The sequence below is a fragment of the Schistocerca serialis genome, chromosome 1 (assembly GCF_023864345.2).
Source record: "Schistocerca serialis cubense isolate TAMUIC-IGC-003099 chromosome 1, iqSchSeri2.2, whole genome shotgun sequence".
Classification (NCBI taxonomy): domain Eukaryota; kingdom Metazoa; phylum Arthropoda; class Insecta; order Orthoptera; family Acrididae; genus Schistocerca; species Schistocerca serialis.
This window is the reverse complement of record NC_064638.1, coordinates 1,031,942,344-1,031,964,889: the sequence shown is the minus strand read 5'-3', so window position 1 is coordinate 1,031,964,889 and position 22,546 is coordinate 1,031,942,344. Positions and strand designations below refer to the sequence as shown.

The 22,546-nt window shown below is 40.0% G+C and overlaps 1 protein-coding gene across 1 annotated transcript in view; it reads left to right on the top strand.

Moving 5' to 3' along the window:
* Positions 1-22,546, top strand: part of LOC126455096 (heat shock 70 kDa protein 12A-like) — a 211,257-nt gene that overhangs the window by 163,269 nt on the left and 25,442 nt on the right. Inside the window, exon 12 of the mRNA XM_050091149.1 lies at positions 15,290-15,465. Within this exon, the coding sequence (XP_049947106.1) occupies positions 15,290-15,465 (176 nt within the window). The remainder of the gene's footprint in view (positions 1-15,289; positions 15,466-22,546) is intronic.

Sequence of the window (22,546 nt, the reverse complement as noted above, 5' to 3'; positions counted from 1 at the left end):
AGGCCTTCGACTGTGTTGAGCACACGCCACTACCAGAGAAACTAGAATTCTACGGCATCAAAGGAAACAGTCTCAGACTATTAAAAGCTTATCTCAACAACTGTAAACAGGTAGTTTGTGTTGGTCAGGAAATGTCAAACATAGAAAATGTTAAAGTAGGTGTGCCTCAGGGATCTGTACTGGGGCCCTTCCTGTTTCTGATGATCAATGACCTCCCCTCGTTTATTAGATCCACCACTGTATTGTATGCAGATGATACGACTTTTCTTCATAGCAGTAACAATCTTAATGATCTTAAAACCTGTGCTGAAAATACACTCACTCATGCAGCATATTGGTTCAGAGCAAATGGTTTCCTGCTAAATGAAAATAAAACTCACTATCTGATGACCCTAGTTCTGTTAAATTCCTGGGAGTTTATTTAGACAAAACGTTATCCTGGGGCCAACATGTAAACTATATTAGTAGTAAGCTATCTAGAATAATTTATTTATTAAGACAACTCAGAAATTGTGTACCTGAAACATACATCAGATCATCTTATTTTGCATTTTTCCAAAGTATAATATCCTATGGCATTATCTTGTCGGGTAACTGTAGTCATATACATGACATCCTATTATTGCAGAAGAAAGCCATTAGGATAATTACAAATTCTTCACATAAGGCTCACTGCAAACCCTCATTTACTAAACAAAAAATTATGACAGTAATAAACCTCTATATATACAATGTCTTAATCTTTACGAAGAAGAACCTACAAGATGTGAAACGTAGAGAAAATGTACATTGTTATAACACAAGAAGCATCAAACACATATACACGCCTTACCACAGACTATCAAAATCAATAAATAGCTATGAAGTCACAGGGCACAAACTATATAATAAGCTGCCACATGCTATACAGGATCTTCCTGAACATACATTCAAAGAAAGACTGCATGAATGGTTTATTGCCCACCCGTTCTATGATATCAATGAATTCTTTGACTGTAAAATGCAGTAATCCAACAGATGACCCACTCTACATTTATTGTAATATAAGCTAAAATATTTCAGTAGTCAATACCTTATCACACTGTATTATAAATTGTAACTTCATTTGACATTGTCAATTGCTGTAATGGCCTAAAGACAATAAAATCTTTATTATTATTATTATTATTATTATCATTATTATTATTATTATTATTAGTTGGTTAAATAATACTGATCCAAATTGTCAGCTGTTGTCCGTATTAATATGTACTGGACAACCAAAGCGGGAAACGCAATTTGAAATGAAGGCACTTCTATAGCTTCTGGCCAATGGATAAAACAGTTGATGGCAGTCAGTAGATAACATTAACTGTTAGAAACAGGATATGGACTCAAAACATCACTGATGACAATTCTTCTGCAAACAAAGCCAGACAAAAAGTTTTGACACCAGGTGTGTCAATGATCTAATGACAGGATGGCATGGGTTGTGAAGGCTGTTAAAGGATGTATGCAGAGTGCAGGTGGCAGAAACAAGGGAGATCTTCCAATGGAAAGAATCATAATCAGAATTTTTACTATCCCATAACATACAAAGTCAAATCACAGATCTGATGTGCTGGGGACTCATCAACATTACGTTTACATTACACTTACAATTTGTATATACAGGAAATGTCAGATATAGTTTAACATCAGAGCTAGGAATTTCAGAAAGTTGTAATTGAAGGCTTGACAGTACATTGTGCAGCAGATTTGTGAGTTCATCAGATTATTGTGTGTCTGTGAGCTGAACAAAATCAGTAAAATTTGTTATGCTATTAACTCGCAACAGACACTTGTTGACCATGTTGTTTTGACTCAGAATGTGGCAGATATCAGTACTGGATTGAGCAAAATAAATTCCAAGTGCTTGTACTATCATGGTGAACATTTTGTCGTTTTTCTGTCTGAAGCCACAGATAAGCAGCTTGGGTGATTGGTACATATTGTAAATTCTCTGGCCTCCAACTGTGAAGAAGAAGGCAAATGGTTGTCAATCACCATTGACCTATTGCTGCATCACTGCACCAACAGCATCAACTATTAACATGAATGGTGTGTTAACTGGAGGGTGCACCAGGAGTGCAGCATTTGCTAGACTTTGCATCACTGCATTAAAAGCAGAGTTCATTTCATCTTTCAATTGAATAGGCGGATTCCCTTTAGTCTTGGCGGTAAGTGCTGAAGTTGGTGATTCTTGCAAGTCAGCTTAGTGGAGCAGATGTCAACGGTAAACATTCATCATCTCCAAGAAACGGCATTGCTCCTTGAAGGTTTCCTACCATGGAATCTTCACTTTCACTGGTAGCAGTCATCACCCTGCAGATGATCTGAGGTTTACTGGACACATAATTAGTAGTGGTTAACACCACAATGTGTTGCTCATCTCCTCCAGGCATTGCTAATGCTGTAATGCTGTGGCTGAAAAGACAGATATATCATCCGAATATGCAAAGCAGAATGACAGTGCCTGCAGCAAAGAATCAGTGAACCTCTGCCATGACTGACTGGCACTGCCCAAAAAAAAAAAAAAAAAAAATGTCATTTAAAGACTTTCAATTAAGGCAAATGGAGTAATTATAGCAGTCTTTGGACTGCCTTTGTTTGCTACAGGAATTTGCGTAAAAGCCTTTGCACAGTCCAGAATGCTAAACACAGTTGCACTGCTGAGAGCAGAACTGTAGTCACTCAGTATTGGCTCTGGGCATCTGTCCAGAACTGCTGTTGCATTCAGTGCGTGGTAATCACCACACAGGTGCTACGCACCACTCTTTTTGGGTACTGGGGTCATCAGTAGTTTTGATAAAATGGACAGTGTTCTGACTTATCCCACTAGGTTGGCACTGTGAATCACTGCACTTCATTGGAATCCAGCCTAGAAAATCGGGTGACACTGATGATCAGCCATTCATTTGCTGCATGAGGTAAAGATGGCATTGAACCAGGAAGTTGGCTGTAATTATAGGCTCTGTGGCATTCATAACAAATTCCAGACAAAGGCACAATGCAGCCCCAAGTCCAGCTCAATATGATCCATTCCGTAAGTGGCTATTGATCGACCGTTAGTGGCAGAACAAAGCTGGTTGACAATTATACAGAAAAATCCCTCGAAAAATGCACAGGTCTGAGCCATATTCAAAACTGGTCTTCCACCCACTAGCATAGGGATGTAGAGACTGTCTGGCATTAGGATGCATGTATGTGTTTGTGTAGATTCAAGGTGAGGAGAATGTGTGCACCTTATCCCCAAATTTTTAGTGATACCAACATATTGTAGTTGACTACTCTGTGTAAATTAGAACTGATGAGTTCATTCTGGGACAAATGCATGACTTCCTGCAGTAACAACCTCTAGTCTTGCAGTAACTGCATCAACTCAGCAATTGAGTCATTTGACTAGCCAGAGCATCTGCTTTATCTGACAGCCAAACATAACCCACCCGCCTCAGTGCCAATCAAGAGGTACTGTTGCACAGTGCCATTAGTGTACTGACTGATGGCAAAATTATTGGGTCTTAAATCCTATCAGCCAGATATGTGATAGCATCCAATGGAATTTCTGCCTGAGATGTTACCATGGCTTTAACCTGAGCTGGAAGATGGCTACCCCAGAGTTTACAAAGTAATGTGTCAGGTACAGTTCCTGCATTGACTTCACAGCATAGGTGCTAAAGGTACTGCGATAACTTCCTGTCTGGAACATCTTCTTGTGTTAACACTTGACGCATACAGTCCTCTTGTGATGCAGACACTCAGAAAATCAACTCAATCTGTAGCTTACTGCACAAATCCGGTGCTGTGCTTACATCTTCTGCTTTGGCCATATAGTGGTGGTTGAGCAGACTGACCACTAGAGAAAGCTTCATAGAATCTGTGGTTATTCCTGCATAATGAAAACTAACTTCCACCTGCACAAACCAGAGTGCCAATTTGTGAGTCTAGAATGACAGTAATTCATCAGCAAGTTGTAACACTGTCAAACCTTCAGTGCCAATGGAGTCTTCATTTTAATTTCTTAAAATTCTGTGGTTGGTCACAACAGTTTATACTTCTTTCTCTAGTTTCTGTAGGCTGAATATCTTGAAGTGCCTTTGGCAGTAACTATACAGACTACTTCTGTATATGCTCAGGTAATCAGCCATAACAGCACTCAAATTATTGATACTTGTATAATTCTGAACAGTAGACATTTACTTACAGATACATATTGAAAATAAGCAAGAGCTTGAGACTTATTAACTGCACTAAATTAACTCTAGACATGATGTGCCTATTAGCAAATGCATTCTCACTTTCTACTCCCATGGAGTGTGAATAAACAAAACTACTGCTGGTGCTAATCAAAGAGTGCCTCTAGTGGCAAAAACTCATTGATGGCTATGAAACGATGGGTGACTGTTTTATGTGATACAACAGTAAAAAGTGCTTGTCATGCATAGTTTCATTGTTGTCCAAAACATGAGGTCTTATTTTAGGGAAATATAGCAATCAGTACTTTCAGCCTGTAAAACAGGCCATTAGAATTATGAGAAGATGCAAACGTGAAGTTTCATATAAACCACTATTTAAAATCTCAATTATTTTTCCTTTATCATGTATCTACACTACAGAGACTCTTGCATTATTAAAAATAAATGTGTAGTTAAGGATAGAAGACTGTGAAAACTATTAAGTTCATTATTGTAACATCAGACACAACAAAAATCTACATTTAACTTATATTAACACATCCCAGTGCCAAAAAGGCACTTCCATGTGGAACTTAAACTTTTTTTACAAACTTTCTGAAAATATAAAACTAATTACTGATGTAAAATCCTTTGAAAAATTTTAGCACTGTGTTTACAGCACTGCTTTCATTCTAATGATGAATATTTGAATGTATAAAGTATATTCAATAATGGCAACTCTAATTGCATACCCCTGTAACTGCACTTGGATTAATTTGTAATGATATATTCATAACATTTGTAGGCAGTGGGCACGACCACTTCTGACACCAAATCTGTAGACAGTGGGCGCGACCACTACTGACACCAAATCTGTAGGTGCCCCGGTGGTCCTGGTTGCCTACGGTGGACTGGATGGCCGAGCGGTGACCTCTCCAGTTGTCAGGATGCTAGTAAATGGCTGTAGAAGGGTCAGAAACGCCAAGGAAACACTACTCATTCATAACAACTTTATTCCTGCCGAGTACAATGTGGCTTGGTGATATCAACGACCTTCCCCGAGTCCTCGCTGACTCGTAGCGATGACACCAGAACTGGACCGCGCTGTCTTGCTAGCGCAGCACCGTGTGCTGTGACGTGGCGGAGGAATGCTCTTACTTCAGTCGCGCGTGGCTGGCGGCGCCCGGCTGGGCGGCGGCTCAGCTGCGGACAGCAAGAGGCTCCGGGTTGGAGTCCCTGGCGCTGTCAGCACCAGAAGCGTTCTCGTAGTGCGGAGTGTACTCTATCCCACCCCGTCTTCTTCCCTGCTCCTCCTGGTGACTCGTCCGTGGTGGACAGGCGGAACGGACTCCAATCCCCCAGCGTCGTCGACTCACCCGGTCGTGATGGCGGATGCACAGGGCCTAGGCCCCGCACGATCTCGACGACGGCTCACTGATGTGGTTAGCATTGGCGGCGAGCGAGTCTGCCGCGATGTCTGCTAATCCTGGGTTGATGATTGACAGTGGCAGCAGAGAGGACCAGAGCTAGTACTGTCCCCTCACGTCTGCTGCTGGATGGGCTGCCTTTACTGCAACATCTCCTTAATAAAGATTAACATGTTGATCACCGAGCTGAGCACTACGCAGCGACCCAGTACACATCTAACTGCAAGTCTAACTGTGAGTGCAAGTTCCTTGCTGCTATCAAAGCTGGCGTATTTAAAGGAAGCACTAGCGACGTCCTAACGTCATGCTCATTTGTAATGAACGCATTCATTCCACTTATAGTGCTGACTTATCTGTCGTACTCGCCCCTTAGGTGTTCTTGCGACAGAGTTACATGTTGTTGTGGCAGACTTACGCCAAGTTGTGAAATGCAATACAGCTGACGCTATACCTCTGTCTTGCACTCTACGAAAGTCTCCGTCTAACACAAACCCGCGTGCTAAGCAATTCTCTCTCGCCTGTTGTGTGTAATCAGGCCATTGCCCCTGCGTGACGACACATTCTGATATATGTGCAATCCTCCTACCTACTGCCTCTGGCTCTCGGCATAGGCAACGAAACTTTGAGAATATTCCACGTTTCCAACTCTTTACTATTCTGCGACGCTACACATTGCATATTAGTGTTTCTGTGTGGTTTTCATTGATGCCATATCATGTCATTGCATCTTCCTTGGTTTTATCCCCAGTTGGTCACATCATTTCATTTCAGCAATTTTAATTCAAGTCATATATCCCCTGTGGGAAGGTAGCTACAATCCTCTGCCAGATCTGTTTCCCCATTGATGATACTCCCACATAGGAAATAAGTGGATTGTATTATTTTCACCTTTAAGATGACAGTATAATTAGCAGCTGAAAGATCAGAAAATAAAATATTGCTGTCACGGATGCACACCCAAATGGTGAAATATTTGGATGCAGTGTTTGTATACTGAAGGGTGACAAAAGTCATTGAATAGTGGTATAGATATATACAGATGGTGGTAGTGTCATGTACACAAGGTATAAAAGGGCAGTTCGCGGGTGGAGCTGTCATTTGTACTCAGGTGATTCATGTGAAAAGATTTCTGATGTCATTATGGCCACATGACAGGAATTAACAGACTTTGAATGTGGAATGGTAGTTGGAACTAGACACTTAGGACATTCCATTTCGAAAAGCATTAGGGATTTTAGTATTTCAAGATCCTGTGTTAAGAGTGTGTCTCTCAACATGGACAATGCATGGCTGACAGCCTTCACTTAACGATGAGAGCAGTGGCGTTTGTTGCATAGAGTTGTCAGTGCTAACAGACAAGCAACACTGCATGACATAACACAGAAATCAATGTGGGATGCACAATGAACATATCCGTTAGGATAGTGTGGTGAAATGTGGCATTAATGGGCTATAGCAGCAGATGACTGATTGAGTTCCTTTGCTAACAGCACGACATCACCTACAGCACCTCTCCTGAGCTTGTGACAATATCAGCTGGATCGCAGAGACTGTAAAATCATGACCTTGTGAGATGAGCCCCAGTTTCAGTTGGTAAGAGCTGATGGTAGTGTTTGAGTGTGTTGCAGACCCTATGAAGCCACTGACCCAACATGGCACTGTGCGAGCTGGTGATGGCTCTACAATGGTGTGGGCTGTGTTTATGTGTAATGGAATTGGTCCTCTGATCCAGATGAATTGATCATTGACTGGAAATGTTTATGGGCTACTTGGAGATCATTTTCAGCCATTCATGGACTTTATATCCCCATGGCAATGCACCCTGTCACCTGGCCACAATAATTCATGATTGGTTTGAAGAACATTGTTAACAATTTGAGTGAATGATTTGGCCCTCCAGATTACCAGACATGAATCCCACTGAATATTTATGGTACATAATTGAGAAGTCAGTCTGTGCACATAATCCTGCACTGACAACTCTGTTGCAATTATGGACAGCTACAGACACAGAATGGCTCAATATTTCTGCCGGGGACTTCCAACGACTTGTTGAATCCATGCCACATAGAGTTGCTGCACTACACCAGGTGAAAGGAGGTGTAGCACAATATAATGAGGTATCCCATGACTTTTATCACCTCAGTGTAAATTACAGCCCGTCAGTGACAATGAAAGCTTGAGGTTGGCTTATAGTTCTGCTCCAACAGCCAAACAGTTAAAGTGATTGCTTACAAAATGCATAAAATCCAGGTTTCAGATTCAACCTGGCCAAATTTTTACAAATCATGACATATTCTTACTGTATGAACTGTGTCTTCTCATGTACATCCAAGGCATTTGTATTTAGTTGTTGGGTTGCGACTGTTAAGACGTAATCATTGATATTGATATCCACTGATTTAATTATTTTCTCATTTGCTACTTGCCTTGCCAGTTTTGTTTGTTTCTTGTCTCTTAACCCTCCAAGTTGTTTTTGCATTGTTCTGTGAGTGTTTTATTTTTGTATGTATTACACGTGTTTTATTGGTTTGATAATAGACTGAAGGATTTTACAATATTTATGGCAACAGTATTGAATTTTGCTTATAACTTTCCCTCTGCATTAGGAAGAATTTTCTTGATAGCAAAGTAAACTTGAATACCACAGGGTATCAGTTCCTTGTCTCTGGTTACACTTTATCCTTTAGGGGAAAACACATCTGAAAATGTTGAACTAATATGTTTAAGAAACAGTTAAATTACTCATCAACACTGTCTACTTTGTAAATCTCTTCCCAATGTTCTCCCTATAAATGAGTTCTAAATACTCTTACCCAGCCAGTGGTTATGTTTCCTATGCACTTATTTTGTATTGTAAGACTCAATCTGGTTGGTGTGATTTATTGTTAACCCTTTAACTGCTCTGGACGTGTTAACGCACGCCTTTGTACCTGTTCCTGTGTACTCTGAACGTGTTTACGTGCTTCACCAGACCTTCTACCTGGTACTCTGAATGTGTCTACACATAGACACATTCAGAGTACCAGGTAGAAGGACTGGTGGAGCATGTAAACACGTTCAGAGTTCACAGGGACAGGTACAAAGGCATGTGCGTTAACACGTCCAGAGCAGTTAAAGGGTTAAGAACTGACCATCATGATCAGATAAATCATTTATTGTTACTGAGTCATGATAGGCACAATAAAAAGATTCACACAATTAAAGCTTTCAAATGTCTGCAGTCTAAGCTGTGTGTGCGTGTGTATGTGTGTCTACTGCTGACAAAGGCCTTAATGGCCGAAAGCTTTAATTGCGTGAATCTTTTTATTGTGCCTATCGCGACTCAGCATCTCCGCTATATGGTGAGTAGCAACTTTCCTTCTTTGGTATTGTTACATTCCATCCTTGATTTTCCATTGTTTGATTTATTATTGCTTTTACTTTTAAAGCAGCAAAGCTCTCTGGGTATTAGGAGCAACTTATTCTACATCTATACTCTGCAATCCACCACTAGGTGCATGTCAGAGGGTACATTCCATTGTACCAGTTATTAGGCTTTCTTCCTGTTCCATTAATGTATGGAGCATGGGAAGAATGATTGTTTTGAATGCCTCTGTGTTTGCAGTAATTATTCTAATCTTATCCTCATGATCCCTTTGTGAACAAAATGATTGTATACATCCCTAGAGTAACCATTTAAAGCTGGTTCCTGTTGACTATGGCCTTCTAAACTTACTGTGAATTTTATTGAAAGAACTAATGCAAAGCTGGTCATCAACAACTTTAGATGCCCTTGAACAGGACAATCAGGCACAAAAGCAATGTTAAGGTCATTAGTAACAAAGAGTTTCCAATCAGATCCCTGTAATCTTTTTAATTTTTTCTCTCTCCCTCTCCCCCCCCCCCCCCCCCCTGTGTGTGTGTGTGTGTGTGTGTGTGTGTGTGTGTGTGTGTGTTTTCCCCCCTACGTGGCATAAAAGCATAGTTCCAACATTCTTTGTATTATATTTTTATTGGTCCTCTAATCTATAAAAGCAGTATATAATTTTTGTCTCTTTTGTTTTTGATCAGCCTGATTATTTATTTGTAATAATTTTTATTACATTAACTCTTTAAATGAGTGAAAACTATCTTTATTAAACATACTTTAAAATTTATGTAGTTCGTTTATGTTTTTGAGATCTTTTTGCATTTTATCATACAATTTGACTCATTGGTAAAACGTAATGGTTTGGGTCAAAACATTATACTTTCTGTCAAGGTACAAGCAACTTCTGTATTTGGTTTGGTGATAATGTATGGAGCTGTTCGTTGCATATTGATCCATGTTTTTCTTCATAAAAAGTGTAGTTTAATAAAATGTTTTCACCTGATATCAGAACACCCAATTTTTTTTAATGCAGTGGAGCCTTTTGTGACTTTCTCATCATTCTGATGGCCTGCTTCTGCAGTTTGAACTGCTAAGTAGTTTTGTAGTTGTAATTTTATTAATCCTGTAGATCACACATTGTGTGCAGAGAAACACATGGTGATATAGGACAAGTCAAAAATGGAGATGAGATGATACATGGTTAAAATGATTAAGGCAGTGATCTTATAATGATACAAGTGTTCACATAATACATGTGTAATGCCAAGAAAGAGAAAAGTCTATAGGTGCATATTTTGTGAAAATTTCAGAATTACACACTATTTCTAAATAAGTTCACATTATTAAGGGAAATAAACATATAAGTAAATAACATGGAAATTCAAAAGTTCCATATCCATTACTGAAGTAAAACAGAAAAGGTGACACACTTCTGTGTTAAGGTGTTCAGGTTTACATGCAAAGTACAGAACATTGACAGAACAAATTTTTATGTTCCAGGATATTCATCTATACTATAACAACACTTTTGCAATAAATATTTATGGACAGCAGTTTTAAATTTTGAAGTGTCTTTTATTGTTTTAATGTTATTAGGCAGCTTATTGTACAGTCTGTTTCCTCTTTGCAGTGATCCATTCTGTTTTAGTGTTGCATATGCATGTTGAACATGTATATCCTGCTTTCTCCTCGTCTTATACAGATAGATACTCTGGTTAATCGATACAACACTGTTACTATTTTCTAAGATTTTCCTAACAATTATTATTACTTGTAAGATATATAGACATGCTAGTGAAAGGATGTGATGTTTCTTAAGTGATGGCTTGCATTAGCTTCTTGCAGCAGAATTTTCTATGATTCTTACAATTCTCTTTTGGCAAATAAAACAACTTTTGCTGGCAGGTGCATTTCCCCTAAAGATTGTGCCATATTGCAATAACAATTCCACCTGGGTGAAGTATACATTTTTTAGTGTCTCTTTTGATGTGCAACCAGAAAGAATTTTGATAGTGTAAAATAGGGTATTAAATTTACTTGTAATGTATTTTGCATGTTGGATCCATCTTAGATCTTCTTGGATCCATATTCCAAGAAATTTTGTAGAGCTTACATTTTCAAGGGTTCTGGTAAACAACTGTACGTCTGGTGTTAGTGAGCATTTATTTTGCAGTGTGTGTAAGTACATTGTAACTGTTTTTTCTGTGTTCATTATTAAATTGTTTCCCGAAAACCAGTCTATAATGTGGGTGGTACACTTTTTAATCTCATGCAAAAATTCTTCTCTGGTCCTTCCTTTTACTATCACATTTGTGTCATCTGCGAATTTTATGTAGTTATGGTTTTGACTACTTGGTCCCAAGTCATTTTCAAAGAGTAGAAAAAGAATTGGTCCCAGAATGGAGCCTTGGGTACACTGTACTTAATGCTCTGCTTTTCTGAGCAGTAGGACTTTATCTTGTTCCCTTCTTGGATTGAAATCTCAACTACTTGCTATCTATTTTGGAGATATGATTTGATCCATTCATAGTCTGGGCCTCTAATACCTACAGATTCAAGGTTCTTAAGCAAGATCTTATGATTAATGACATCAAATACCTTGGAGAGGTCTAGAAATATGGCTGAGAGAAGTTCTTTGCTGTCCATTGCTTTTAAGGCTTCATTTAGGTATGCAAAAATAGCAGTCTCAGTAGATTTAGATTTTTGGAATCTGTGTTGTGTATTTGAGAAGTTATTATTTTTTTCTATGAAACTGATTAGTCTTTTGTAATAGAGTTTTTCAATTATTTTGGAAAAACCAGATAGTAGTGAAATAGGCCTGCAGTTTGATACTTCTGCTTTTATTCCTTTGTTGAAGAGAGGTTTTCATTTTGCTGTCTTCAATTTTTCAGGGAACACCCCCTCTGATAGAGAACAGTTACGGATGTCAACAAGTTGCCAGCTCTGAGGGGAGCACATTTCTTCACGATGTAGTCAGGGATATTGTCAGTACCAACAGAGAATTTGGGCTTCAGTTCTTTGATTATAGAAAGTATTTCCTTTTCATTTGTGGAGTATAGAAAAATAGATTTATTATTTATAGCACATCTGGAGTGATTTCTGGGAGTACACTGTAAATTTTGATTTATAAGATATTCAGGTATCTGTGTAAAGTAGGAATTACATTTATTTGCAGTTTTTGTAGGTTCAGTTATAAGAGCTGACTTCTCCATTAGGCAGTTAATATTACGGAAATCTGTCTGCTCTGCTCCAGTTTCCTTCCTTACAATGTTCCATATGGTCTCATCTTATTTGTGGAAGTTTTTATGTATGTAATTTGCCATTATTTTTGCTTGTTTGACAACATTTTTGAAGATCTTTTTATAGATTTTGTAATAAGTATCAAATTCAGGTTACGTGAGCTGTTTGGACAATCTGTGTAGTAATCTTTTTTTGTTTGAGTATACTGGAATCCCAAAACTGATCCATTTATTTTTTGTTTTACTTACATATTTTCCTCTGTGTTGGAGGGAAGCACAATTCAAAATAGTAGAAAAATTACTGTTAAAGTTATTATATTTTCCATCTGTGTGTTTGGAGTTATAAATCTCTTCCCAGTTTTCTGTGATCAGGTAATGGAGAAGGTGATTTATATTTTCATTACTGTATTTTCTATTAGCGTGACGGACAGCCATCCTAAGGGGCCCGGGTTTGATTCCAGGCTGGGTCATGGATTTTCTCCACTCAGGGACTGGGTGTTGTGTTGTCTTCATCATCATTTCATCCCCATCTGGTGCGCAGATTGACCAGTGTGGTGTCAAATGTAATAAGACCTGCACCAAGGCAGCTGAACCTGCCCTGTATGGGGCCTCCTGGCCAATGATGCCAAATGCTCATTTCCATTTACTGGTGGTGGTTAGGCAGTGTTTAAATTGCAGCTCAGTTTCTGTACTCAGAGAGAGTTTTTGAGCTGTGTGATCCCCAAAGTCCGTGTTAAGTGTTTCTGTTTTATAGTTCATTTCTAAATTTACAAATATCTGATCAATCATGGTGGATGAAGTCTTTGTGATATGAGGTGCTGTTTCTACAGTAGACTTCATGTTAAACGTTTGCAAGAGATTCAGTAATTCATTCTTTTCTTTGGTGTCCTTTGCAAAGTCAATATTAAAATCACCACATAGAATAACTCTTCTATTTCTTTGTGTTAGCATGTTAACTGAACATTCTAAACTTTTTAGGAAAGTATTTATGTCACCAGTTGGATCTCTGTATAAACAAATAATGGCTAGTTTAGTGTCCACTGTCTCAACTCCTGACAGCTCTACATCTTTTTCCTTCATTAGTTCAACAGTAAATTTTATATTTACAAAGGTTATATTATTGCTTATGAATATACAACTGCCACCAAGCTTAAGAATTTTTCTACAGAAATAATCACCTAGCACAAAGTTAGGTACGGACACAATATGTAACTTGTCCTCATCAAGCCAACATTCTGTTAGACACAATAATGAGTTAGTTTTTAATTTGTGTACTAAGAGGATTTGGATTTCACTTTATTTTATTAGTTAGTGACTGTACATTTTGATGAAAAAGAACCAAGTTCATATTTTTCTGTTTTACTTGTAAGTTTGGAAATAAGATGTTACTATGACTTACTTCTAAGTTGTCAGGCTGATTGTTCACATTTTATTTTTTTCCCGGCTTGAAACCATAAAAAACTGTCATTGAGTGACACAGATGTATTTTGCTTTTGCTTCCTCCTTAAGCTGTGCTGTACTGCTGCCCCAGTTGTTGCGGGCCCTGCTACTGCTACTGTTGTTGTTGTTGTTGCTGCTGCTGCTGTTGCTGCTTCTGATGCTGGTGTTTGCTCTTACACAACAAATCAAAATCACACATTTGTATTGTAGGGTTGTAGCTTCACTAACAGCAGATTTACAATTTGAGTCTGCAGGTAACACACATTTCTTGTCCACGAGAGGTATGACTCCTGTACCATCACACTGCACATTTGAGATTTTATTTACTACATCTAAAATTTTTTTTACTATAACTTTTCCCCATGTCTATTTAGATGAAAACCATGTGTTGTGTTGAACCTTTTCCCCAAATTGTTTATGTTCACAAATGTTACATTTTCAAACTGCCTGTAAATATTTTGCAACTCTGTATTTGCACTTTCAATTTCTTTGTTTCCATAGGATCATTCTCTCAAGTCATAATGATGTGGCACTGAGAAACCAATTTGTGACAGTGTTTACCTAGTGCTGTAATTTTCCCTTATGTACCCATGTTATTAGAACTGTGGTGTCCTCTGCATGCTAACTGGTTATCAAAATTGCACATTTTCCTGATCAAACACTTCTTTTATCTCAGCTGCAGTGGCTCACACGTTTATTGGACCTGATATACCACAGTTTGATTTAGAGCCAACAAAATGAGACAAATTTCTAATTGCAAAGGAGCCTGAGCTGAGGTTTTGAACAATCCTTAAATGTATTGATCCAATTTACATTTTGTTTGTGTGAACACTTGTGAATTTTACACAGCAAGGCACATCATCTATAGTAAAACACAAACAATATTTATTTCTGGAACCTGTGAATCACTGTTATTTTTCTAGAACTGTTTGAGAAGATTGTTACATAAGGTACTTATTGCAAGCCACAAAAAATTATGTTAGGCTGACTGAGAAACAACAGTCAAAAGTAAATGAGAGCACATTCAATAACTGAACACTAAAATCTATACTCATTGCTCCATAGTTCATTTTGAGGGATCAGTTCCTCATATTCATATGAACAACAATGTAAGAAATACTTTTTAATCCATTTGAACATTAGTAGCTGAGTCCTTCAAGCATGCTGTGAAATACTAAACAGAACTTTATGATGATACAAACAGCTTGGAAAATGTATTTATTTGGAAACTGTTTTGGAATATTAAACTTAGTTTTCATTGCATTTATAAATCAGTTTGCAATGAAATAGCTTTGGATAAGTGCTTGGTGAAAACAATAGGAAGAAATAGAAATTTTCGTAGATTAAAAAACACAGGTGTGAACCCAACTCACTGCCCATATATGGGAAGATCCTAAAATGCCCCCCAAGTAATTTGTTGATGATATCTCTAAGGAAGTTTCTTACTGTCTCATTACAAATCCATGTACGCTTTTATTTTGTTCAAAAATTGTTGTAGCATATTATTTTGTGCTTGGTCTCTACAGAATATGATCATTAATAACAATTTTGCAATATTTGTAATATGTCTGTTCTTTATTTAATAATAAATACAGTTGTGATTTTCATTTGCTTAAATGTAACTGCTTTTCCTTATAGAAAAACTCATTGAGAAGGATGGTGTCCGTTGGTGTGCTGATGTACTGGACAAGTTTGTTGAAGCAGAGCAGCCCCTCAACGTTGGAGAAGCAGTTGTTCGACGCTATACTCCTGCTAAATCTGACCAGTCTTCAGCAGTAATTAATATTTATTGTGTAGATTCAGAAGATGCAAAGGTAAATCATTTTGTTAGTACTATTTAATAGTAAAGATAAAAAGAATAATCTCTGCCTGCACATACTTCCAAGCCAATATAATTTATGCATTTAATAAATTAAAAGCAATATTATGAAAATGCAAAAATAATGACACATTGAATCATTCCATGTAGGCTTTCACGGCTGGCGTCTTTATCAGTAAACTCTTCTGGGCTAAGTTGCCGTGGTCGATCTGTAGAACTTCTTCTCCCTGACGTTTCGTTCTCAACTACGGAGAACATCTTCCGAGGTGAGTCGACGACTGGCTGCTAGGAGCTGGGGCCGCCGCTTATATAGAGATCGTAGGGGGCGCCACCACACGTCATGTGGCGTTGATGTGCAGCTATCTCTGGCTATCGTCTGTTCTCTCGATTGCAGGCAATCGATTGTCACGTGATTGATGCAACGTCGACCGCCATATCTTATCCAATTTTAATCCTTCTTCTTTACGATTAAAATTGTATTGATGTTTGTGGATTTCAATTGCCTCTCTATACATACGTGTATAATAGTGCGACGTCCTCGCTAGCACGCTTGTTTCACCAAATTTTATGTCGTGATCTCCATCCTTAAAAACATGTTCCGCTACTGCCGATTTGTCGATATGTGCCAAGCGACAGTTTCTTTTGTGCTACGTCAACCGTGTATTGATGCTTCTTTTTGTAGTTCCTATGTAAACCCTGCCGCAACTACACGGAATTTTATATACCCCTGGGGTGGCTAGGGGGTGACGAGCATCTTTTGTTGATCTTAGGCATTCACTAATTTTCTTAGTAGGTCTAAAAATGGTCTCTACCTGAAACTTGGCTAGTACTTTTCTAATGCGATCCATGATATTATGGATGAACGGAAGAAATACTTTTCCAGCTGATGGTTGTTGCTGTCTCCTATTTTTAGGCATTTTTCTATTTGGGTGAAGTGCTCGATTAATCTCGTTTTTCGTATAACCATTTTTCGCAAAGGCCATTCGTAAATGATTTAGTTCTTCTTGTAAGTAGCCTGGTTCACAAATATTATTGGCCCTATCCACTAGTGTTTTTATGACCCCCCTCTTTTGCCTAGGGTGGTGGTTTGAGTTCTTATGGAGGTAGCGATCGGTATGTGTACCTTTCCTGTAGACCTTATGGCCTAAGGTCCCATCCGCCCGTTTGATAACTGATACATCCAAGAAGTTAAGTTGTCCATTCTTCTCCTTCTCCATAGTACATTTAATCTTTGGGTTGATGCTATTTAAGTGTACCAGAAAATCTTCTTCCTCATGTTCAAAATATTCCATGAATAAATTCGCAATTGCGGGACTTAGGGGGCTTCCCATGGCTACCCCATCGATCTGTTCATAAAATTCACCATCGTACTGAAAATAGGTTGAGGATAGACAGTGTTGGAACAAGGCTACTATATCAGTAGGGAACATATTGGCTGTATGGGAGAGAGCTTCATCAACTGGAACCATCGTGAACAAAGACACTCTCCACACTTCATTGAGAAATTGAGGGAAATTACTGTCGGTCCTAATGACATACTTGTCAGTTTTGATATAGTATCTTTGTTCACGATGGTTCCAGTTGATGAAGCTCTCTCCCATACAGCCAATATGTTCCCTACTGATATAGTAGCCTTGTTCCAACACTGTCTATCCTCAATCTATTTTCAGTATGATGGTGAATTTTATGAACAGATCAATGGGGTAGCCATGGGAAGCCCCCTAAGTCCCGCAATTGCGAATTTATTCATGGAATATTTTGAACATCAAGCATTGCAGTTGGCCAAAAAAAGCCCCTCGAAGTGGTATCGGTATGTGGATGATACCTTTGTAATATGGAATCATGAGGAAGAAGACTTGAATGATTTTCTGGTACACTTAAATAGCATCAACCCAAAGATTAAATTTACTATGGAGAAGGAGAAGAATGGACAACTTAACTTCTTGGATGTATCAGTTATCAAACGGGCGGATGGGACCTTAGGCCATAAGGTCTACAGGAAAGGTACACATATCGATCGCTACCTCCATAAGAACTCAAACCACCACCCTAGGCAAAAGAGGGGGATCATAAAAACACTAGTGGATAGGGCCAATAATATTTGTGAACCAGGCTACTTACAAGAAGAACTAAATCATTTACGAATGGCCTTTGCGAAAAATGGTTATACGAAAAACGAGATTAATCGAGCACTTCACCCAAATAGAAAAATGCCTAAAAATAGGAGACAGCAACAACCATCAGCTGGAAAAGTATTTCCTCCGTTCATCCATAATATCACGGATCGCATTGGAAAAGTACTAGCCAAGTTTCAGGTAGAGACCATTTTTAGACCTACTAAGAAAATTAGTGAATGCCTAAGATCAACAAAAGATGCTCGTCACCCCCTAGCCACCCCAGGGGTATATAAAATTCCGTGTAGTTGCGGCAGGGTTTACATAGGAACTACAAAAAGAAGCATCAATACACGGTTGATGTAGCACAAAAGAAACTGTCGCTTGGGACATATCGACAAATCGGCAGTAGCGGAACATGTTTTTAAGGATGGAGATCACGACATAAAATTTGGTGAAACAAGCGTGCTAGCGAGGACGTCGCACTATTATACACGTATGTATAGAGAGGCAATTGAAATCCACAAACATCAATACAATTTTAATCTTAAAGAAGAAAGATTAAAATTGGATAAGATATGGCGGTCGACGTTGCATCAATCACGTGACAATCGATTGCCTGCAATCGAGAGAACAGACGATAGCCAGAGATAGCTGCACATCAACGCCACGTGACGTGTGGTGGCGCCCCCTACGATCTCTACATAAGCGGCGGCCCCAGCTCCTAGCAGCCAGTCATTGACTCACCTCGGAAGATGTTCTCCGTAGTTGAGAACGAAACATCAGGGAGAAGAAGTTCTACAGATCGACCACGGCAACTTAGCCCGGAAGAGTTTACTGTTAATGACACATTGAGTTGCAAATAGGCACACTGAAAAGACTTTTAAACATTTAGCTTTTAGCCAAAGCCTTTTTCAGAAAAGAAAACGCATACATGTTCACACAAGCTAGCACACGACATGCGCACATGTCACTATCTCTCACCACTCAGGCCAAAATGCAGCAATGCCTTGAAGGAAAGCAGTAATCTGAAATGGGGCAGAGAACAGAGGGAGACAGCAGTGTACAATAGGGGAGAGAGAAGAGTGGTGTCTGGTGGAGTGTGGAGGTATCAGATTGTGGCAGCACTTGTAAGGATGACTCCTATCCACAGAGTTTGTTTAAAAGACTGTGGCAGAGGTGAGGATCCAGATGGGCCTGGTTATGATGCAGCCATTGAAACTGAGCATGTTATATTCAGCTGTAGGTTCTTCCATAGCATGGTCCACTTTCCTCTTGGTCACAGCTTGGTGGTGACCCTTCATCCTCTAAACAACTAGTTGGTAGTCATAAGAGTTGTGCAATGATTCCAGGACTGGAAAAGGAAGTGCTGGGTGGTGGATTGGACAGGTCTTGCACCTGGATCTTCCACAGGGATATGATCCCTCTTGCAACAGGTTGAGATTGGGAATGGCATAAAAGTCGACTAGAATGTTGTGGAAGTTGGGCAATGGAACACCACTTTGGGGGGACTGGGAAGCATCTTTGGCAGAATGTCCTCCATTTCAGGGCATGATGATGGTACATCAAAGCCCTGACAAAGAATGTTGTTTCAGTCTGGGTGGTACTCAGTGATGAAGGGGCACTTCTTTGTACCTGGTTCTTGGGGGTGGTGGGCGGATTGGGTGTGTGGAGGTATATGCCATGAGAAGTGTGTTCCCTGTCGTCGTTGGATATGCAGCTGCAGCAGCAAGTCATATACTCTTAGCTCACTCATTTGCTACATAGTTTAATTCTTAATTTCTTTGCGTGTTTTTGGTACTTGCATTGTCTAATTCATAAATTCTGGCATATTATAGTATTTGAGAGTTGTAGCATCGCGTTTTAGTACCTGAATAGTGTAAATTCACGTAGTCATTTGTCTTCTGTTTTTGTTTTGAACGGCCAGTGTCGGTTGGTCACAGTCAGTGTGCTCCCTGCCGTCGTTGGATATGCAGCTGCAGCAGCAAGTCGTATACTCCTAGCTCACTCATTTGCTACATAGTTTAATTCTTAATTTCTTTGCGTGTTTTTGATACTTGCATTGTCTAATTCATAAATTTCTGGCGTATTATAGTATTTGAGAGTTGTAGCATCGCGTTTCAGTACCTGAATAGTGTAAATTCGCGTAGTCGTTTGTCTTCTGTTTTTGTTTTGAACGGCCAGTGTCGGTTGGTCACAGTCAGTGTGCTCCCTGCCGCCGTTGGATAAGCAGCTGCAGCAGCAAGTCGTATACTCCTAGCTCACTCATTTGTTATATAGTTTAATTCTTAATTTCTTTGCGTGTTTTTGGTACTTGCATTGTTTAATTCATAAACTTCTGGCGTATTATAGTATTTGAGAGTTGTAGCATCGCGTTTTAGTACCTGAATAGTGTGAAATCACGTAGTCTCCTTCCGCCACCGAGCAGTGTGTCAGCAGTGCGCAAGTAGCAGCATTACTGCATTTACTAGGCAATCTTGTATTTTAATAACCATTTAAATTTTGTCGATTTGTTTGCGCTCTCTGTAGATTAGTTCAGACGTTCTTTGCACAACAGTTTTTAGCATGGATAGGGACTGCAACTGCTGTGTTCGGATGCAGGCTGAGTTGGCATCCCTTCGCTCCCAGCTCCAGGCAGTATTGGCTTCGGTCACACAGCTTGACGCTGTTGCCAATGGGCATCACTGTGGGGTTCCGGATGGGGGTTTGTCGGGGACGGCCAGCTCGTCCCACGCATCCCCCGATCGGACTACAACTGTGGTTGCCCGGGATACTGCCCGCATTGAGGCTGATCCCTCACCTGTGGTAGAGTGGGAGGTCGTCTCAAGGTGTGGCAGGGGTCGAAAGACATTCCGGAGGGCTGAATGGAAGGCCTCTCCAGTTTGTCTGATGAACCGGTTTCAGGCTCTGTCTCAGGCTGATACTGATCTTTGGCCTGACATGGCTGCTTGTCCTGTTCCAGAGGTTGCCCCTTAGTCTGCAAAATCCGGGCGGTCACAGAGGGTGGGCTTACTGGTAGTTGGGAGCTCCAACATCAGGCGCGTAATGGGGCCCCTTAGGGATATGGCAGCAAGAGAGGGGAAGAAAACCAATGTGCACTCCGTGTGCATACCGGGGGAAGTCATTCCAGATGTGGAAAGGGTCCTTCCAGATGCCATGTAGGGTACAGGGTGCACCCATCTGCAGGTGGTCGCTCATGTCGGCACCAATGATGTGTGTCGCTATGGATCCGAGGAAATCCTCTCTGGCTTCCGGCGGCTATCTGATTTGGTGAAGACTGCCAGTCTCGCTAGTGGGATGAAAGCAGAGCTCACCATCTGCAGCATCGTCGACAGGACTGACTGCGGACCTTTGGTACAGAGCCGAGTGGAGGGTCTGAATCAGAGGCTGAGACAGTTCTGCGACCATATGGGCTGCAGATTCCTCGACTTGCGCCATGGGGTGGTGGGGTTTCGGGTTCCGCTGGATAGGTCAGGAGTCCACTACACGCAACAAGTGGCTACACGGGTAGCAGGGGTTGTGTGGCGTGGGCTGGGCCATTTTTTAGGTTAGATGGCCTTGGGAAAGTACAGAAAGGGCAACAGCCTCAACGGGTGCAGGGCAAAGTCAGGACATGTGGGGACCAAGCAGCAATCGGTATTGTAATTGTAAACTGTCGAAGCTGTGTTGGTAAAGTACCGGAACTTCAAGTGCTGATAGAAAGCACCGAAGCCGAAATCGTTATAGGTACAGAAAGCTGGTTGAAGCCAGAGATAAATTCTACTGAAATTTTTACAAAGGTACAAACGGTGTTTAGAAAGGATAGACTGCATGCAACCGGTGGTGGAGTGTTCGTCGCTGTTAGTAGTAGTTTATCCTGTAGTGAAATAGAAGTGGATAGTTCCTGTGAATTATTATGGGTGGAGGTTACACTCAACAACCGAGCTAGGTTAATAATTGGCTCCTTTTACCGACCTCCCGACTCAGCAGCATTAGTGGCAGAACTACTGAGAGAAAATTTGGAATACATTTCACATAAATTTTCTCAGCATGTTATAGTCTTAGGTGGAGATTTCAATTTACCAGATATAGACTGGGACACTCAGATGTTTAGGACGGGTGGTAGGGACAGAGCATCGAGTGACATTATACTGAGTGCACTATCTGAAAATTACCTCGAGCAATTAAACAGAGAACTGACTCGTGGAGATAACATCTTGGACCTACTGATAACAAACAGACCTGAACTTTTTGACTCTGTATGTACAGAACAGGGAATCAGTGATCATAAGGCCGTTGCAGCATCCCTGAATATGGAAGTTAGTAGGAATATAAAAAAAGGGAGGAAGGTTTATCTGTTTAGCAAGAGTAATAGAAGGCAGATTTCAGACTACCTAACAGATCAAAAAGAAAATTTCTGTTCTGACACTGACAATGTTGAGTGTTTACGGAGAAAGTTCAAGGCAATCGTAAAATGCGTTTTAGACAGGTACGTGCCGAGTAAAACTGTGAGGGACGGGAAAAACCCACCGTGGTACAACAACAAAGTTAGGAAACTACTGCGAAAACAAAGAGAGCTTCACTCTAAGTTTAAAAGCAGCCAAAACCTCTCAGACAAACAGAAGCTAAACGATGTCAAAGTTAGTGTAAGGAGGGCTATGTGTGAAGCATTCAGTGAATTCGAAAGTAAAATTCTATGTACCGACTTGATAGAAAATCCTAGGAAGTTCTGGTCTTACGTTAAATCAGTAAGTGGCTCGAAACAGCATATCCAGACACTCCGGGATGATGATGGCATTGAAACAGAGGATGACACGCGTAAAGCTGAAATACTAAACACATTTTTCCAAAGCTGTTTCACAGAGGAAGACCGCACTGCAGTTCCTTCTCTAAATCCTCGCACAAACGAAAAAATGGCTGACATCGAAATAAGTGTCCAAGGAATAGAAAAGCAACTGGAAGCACTCAACAGAGGAAAGTCCA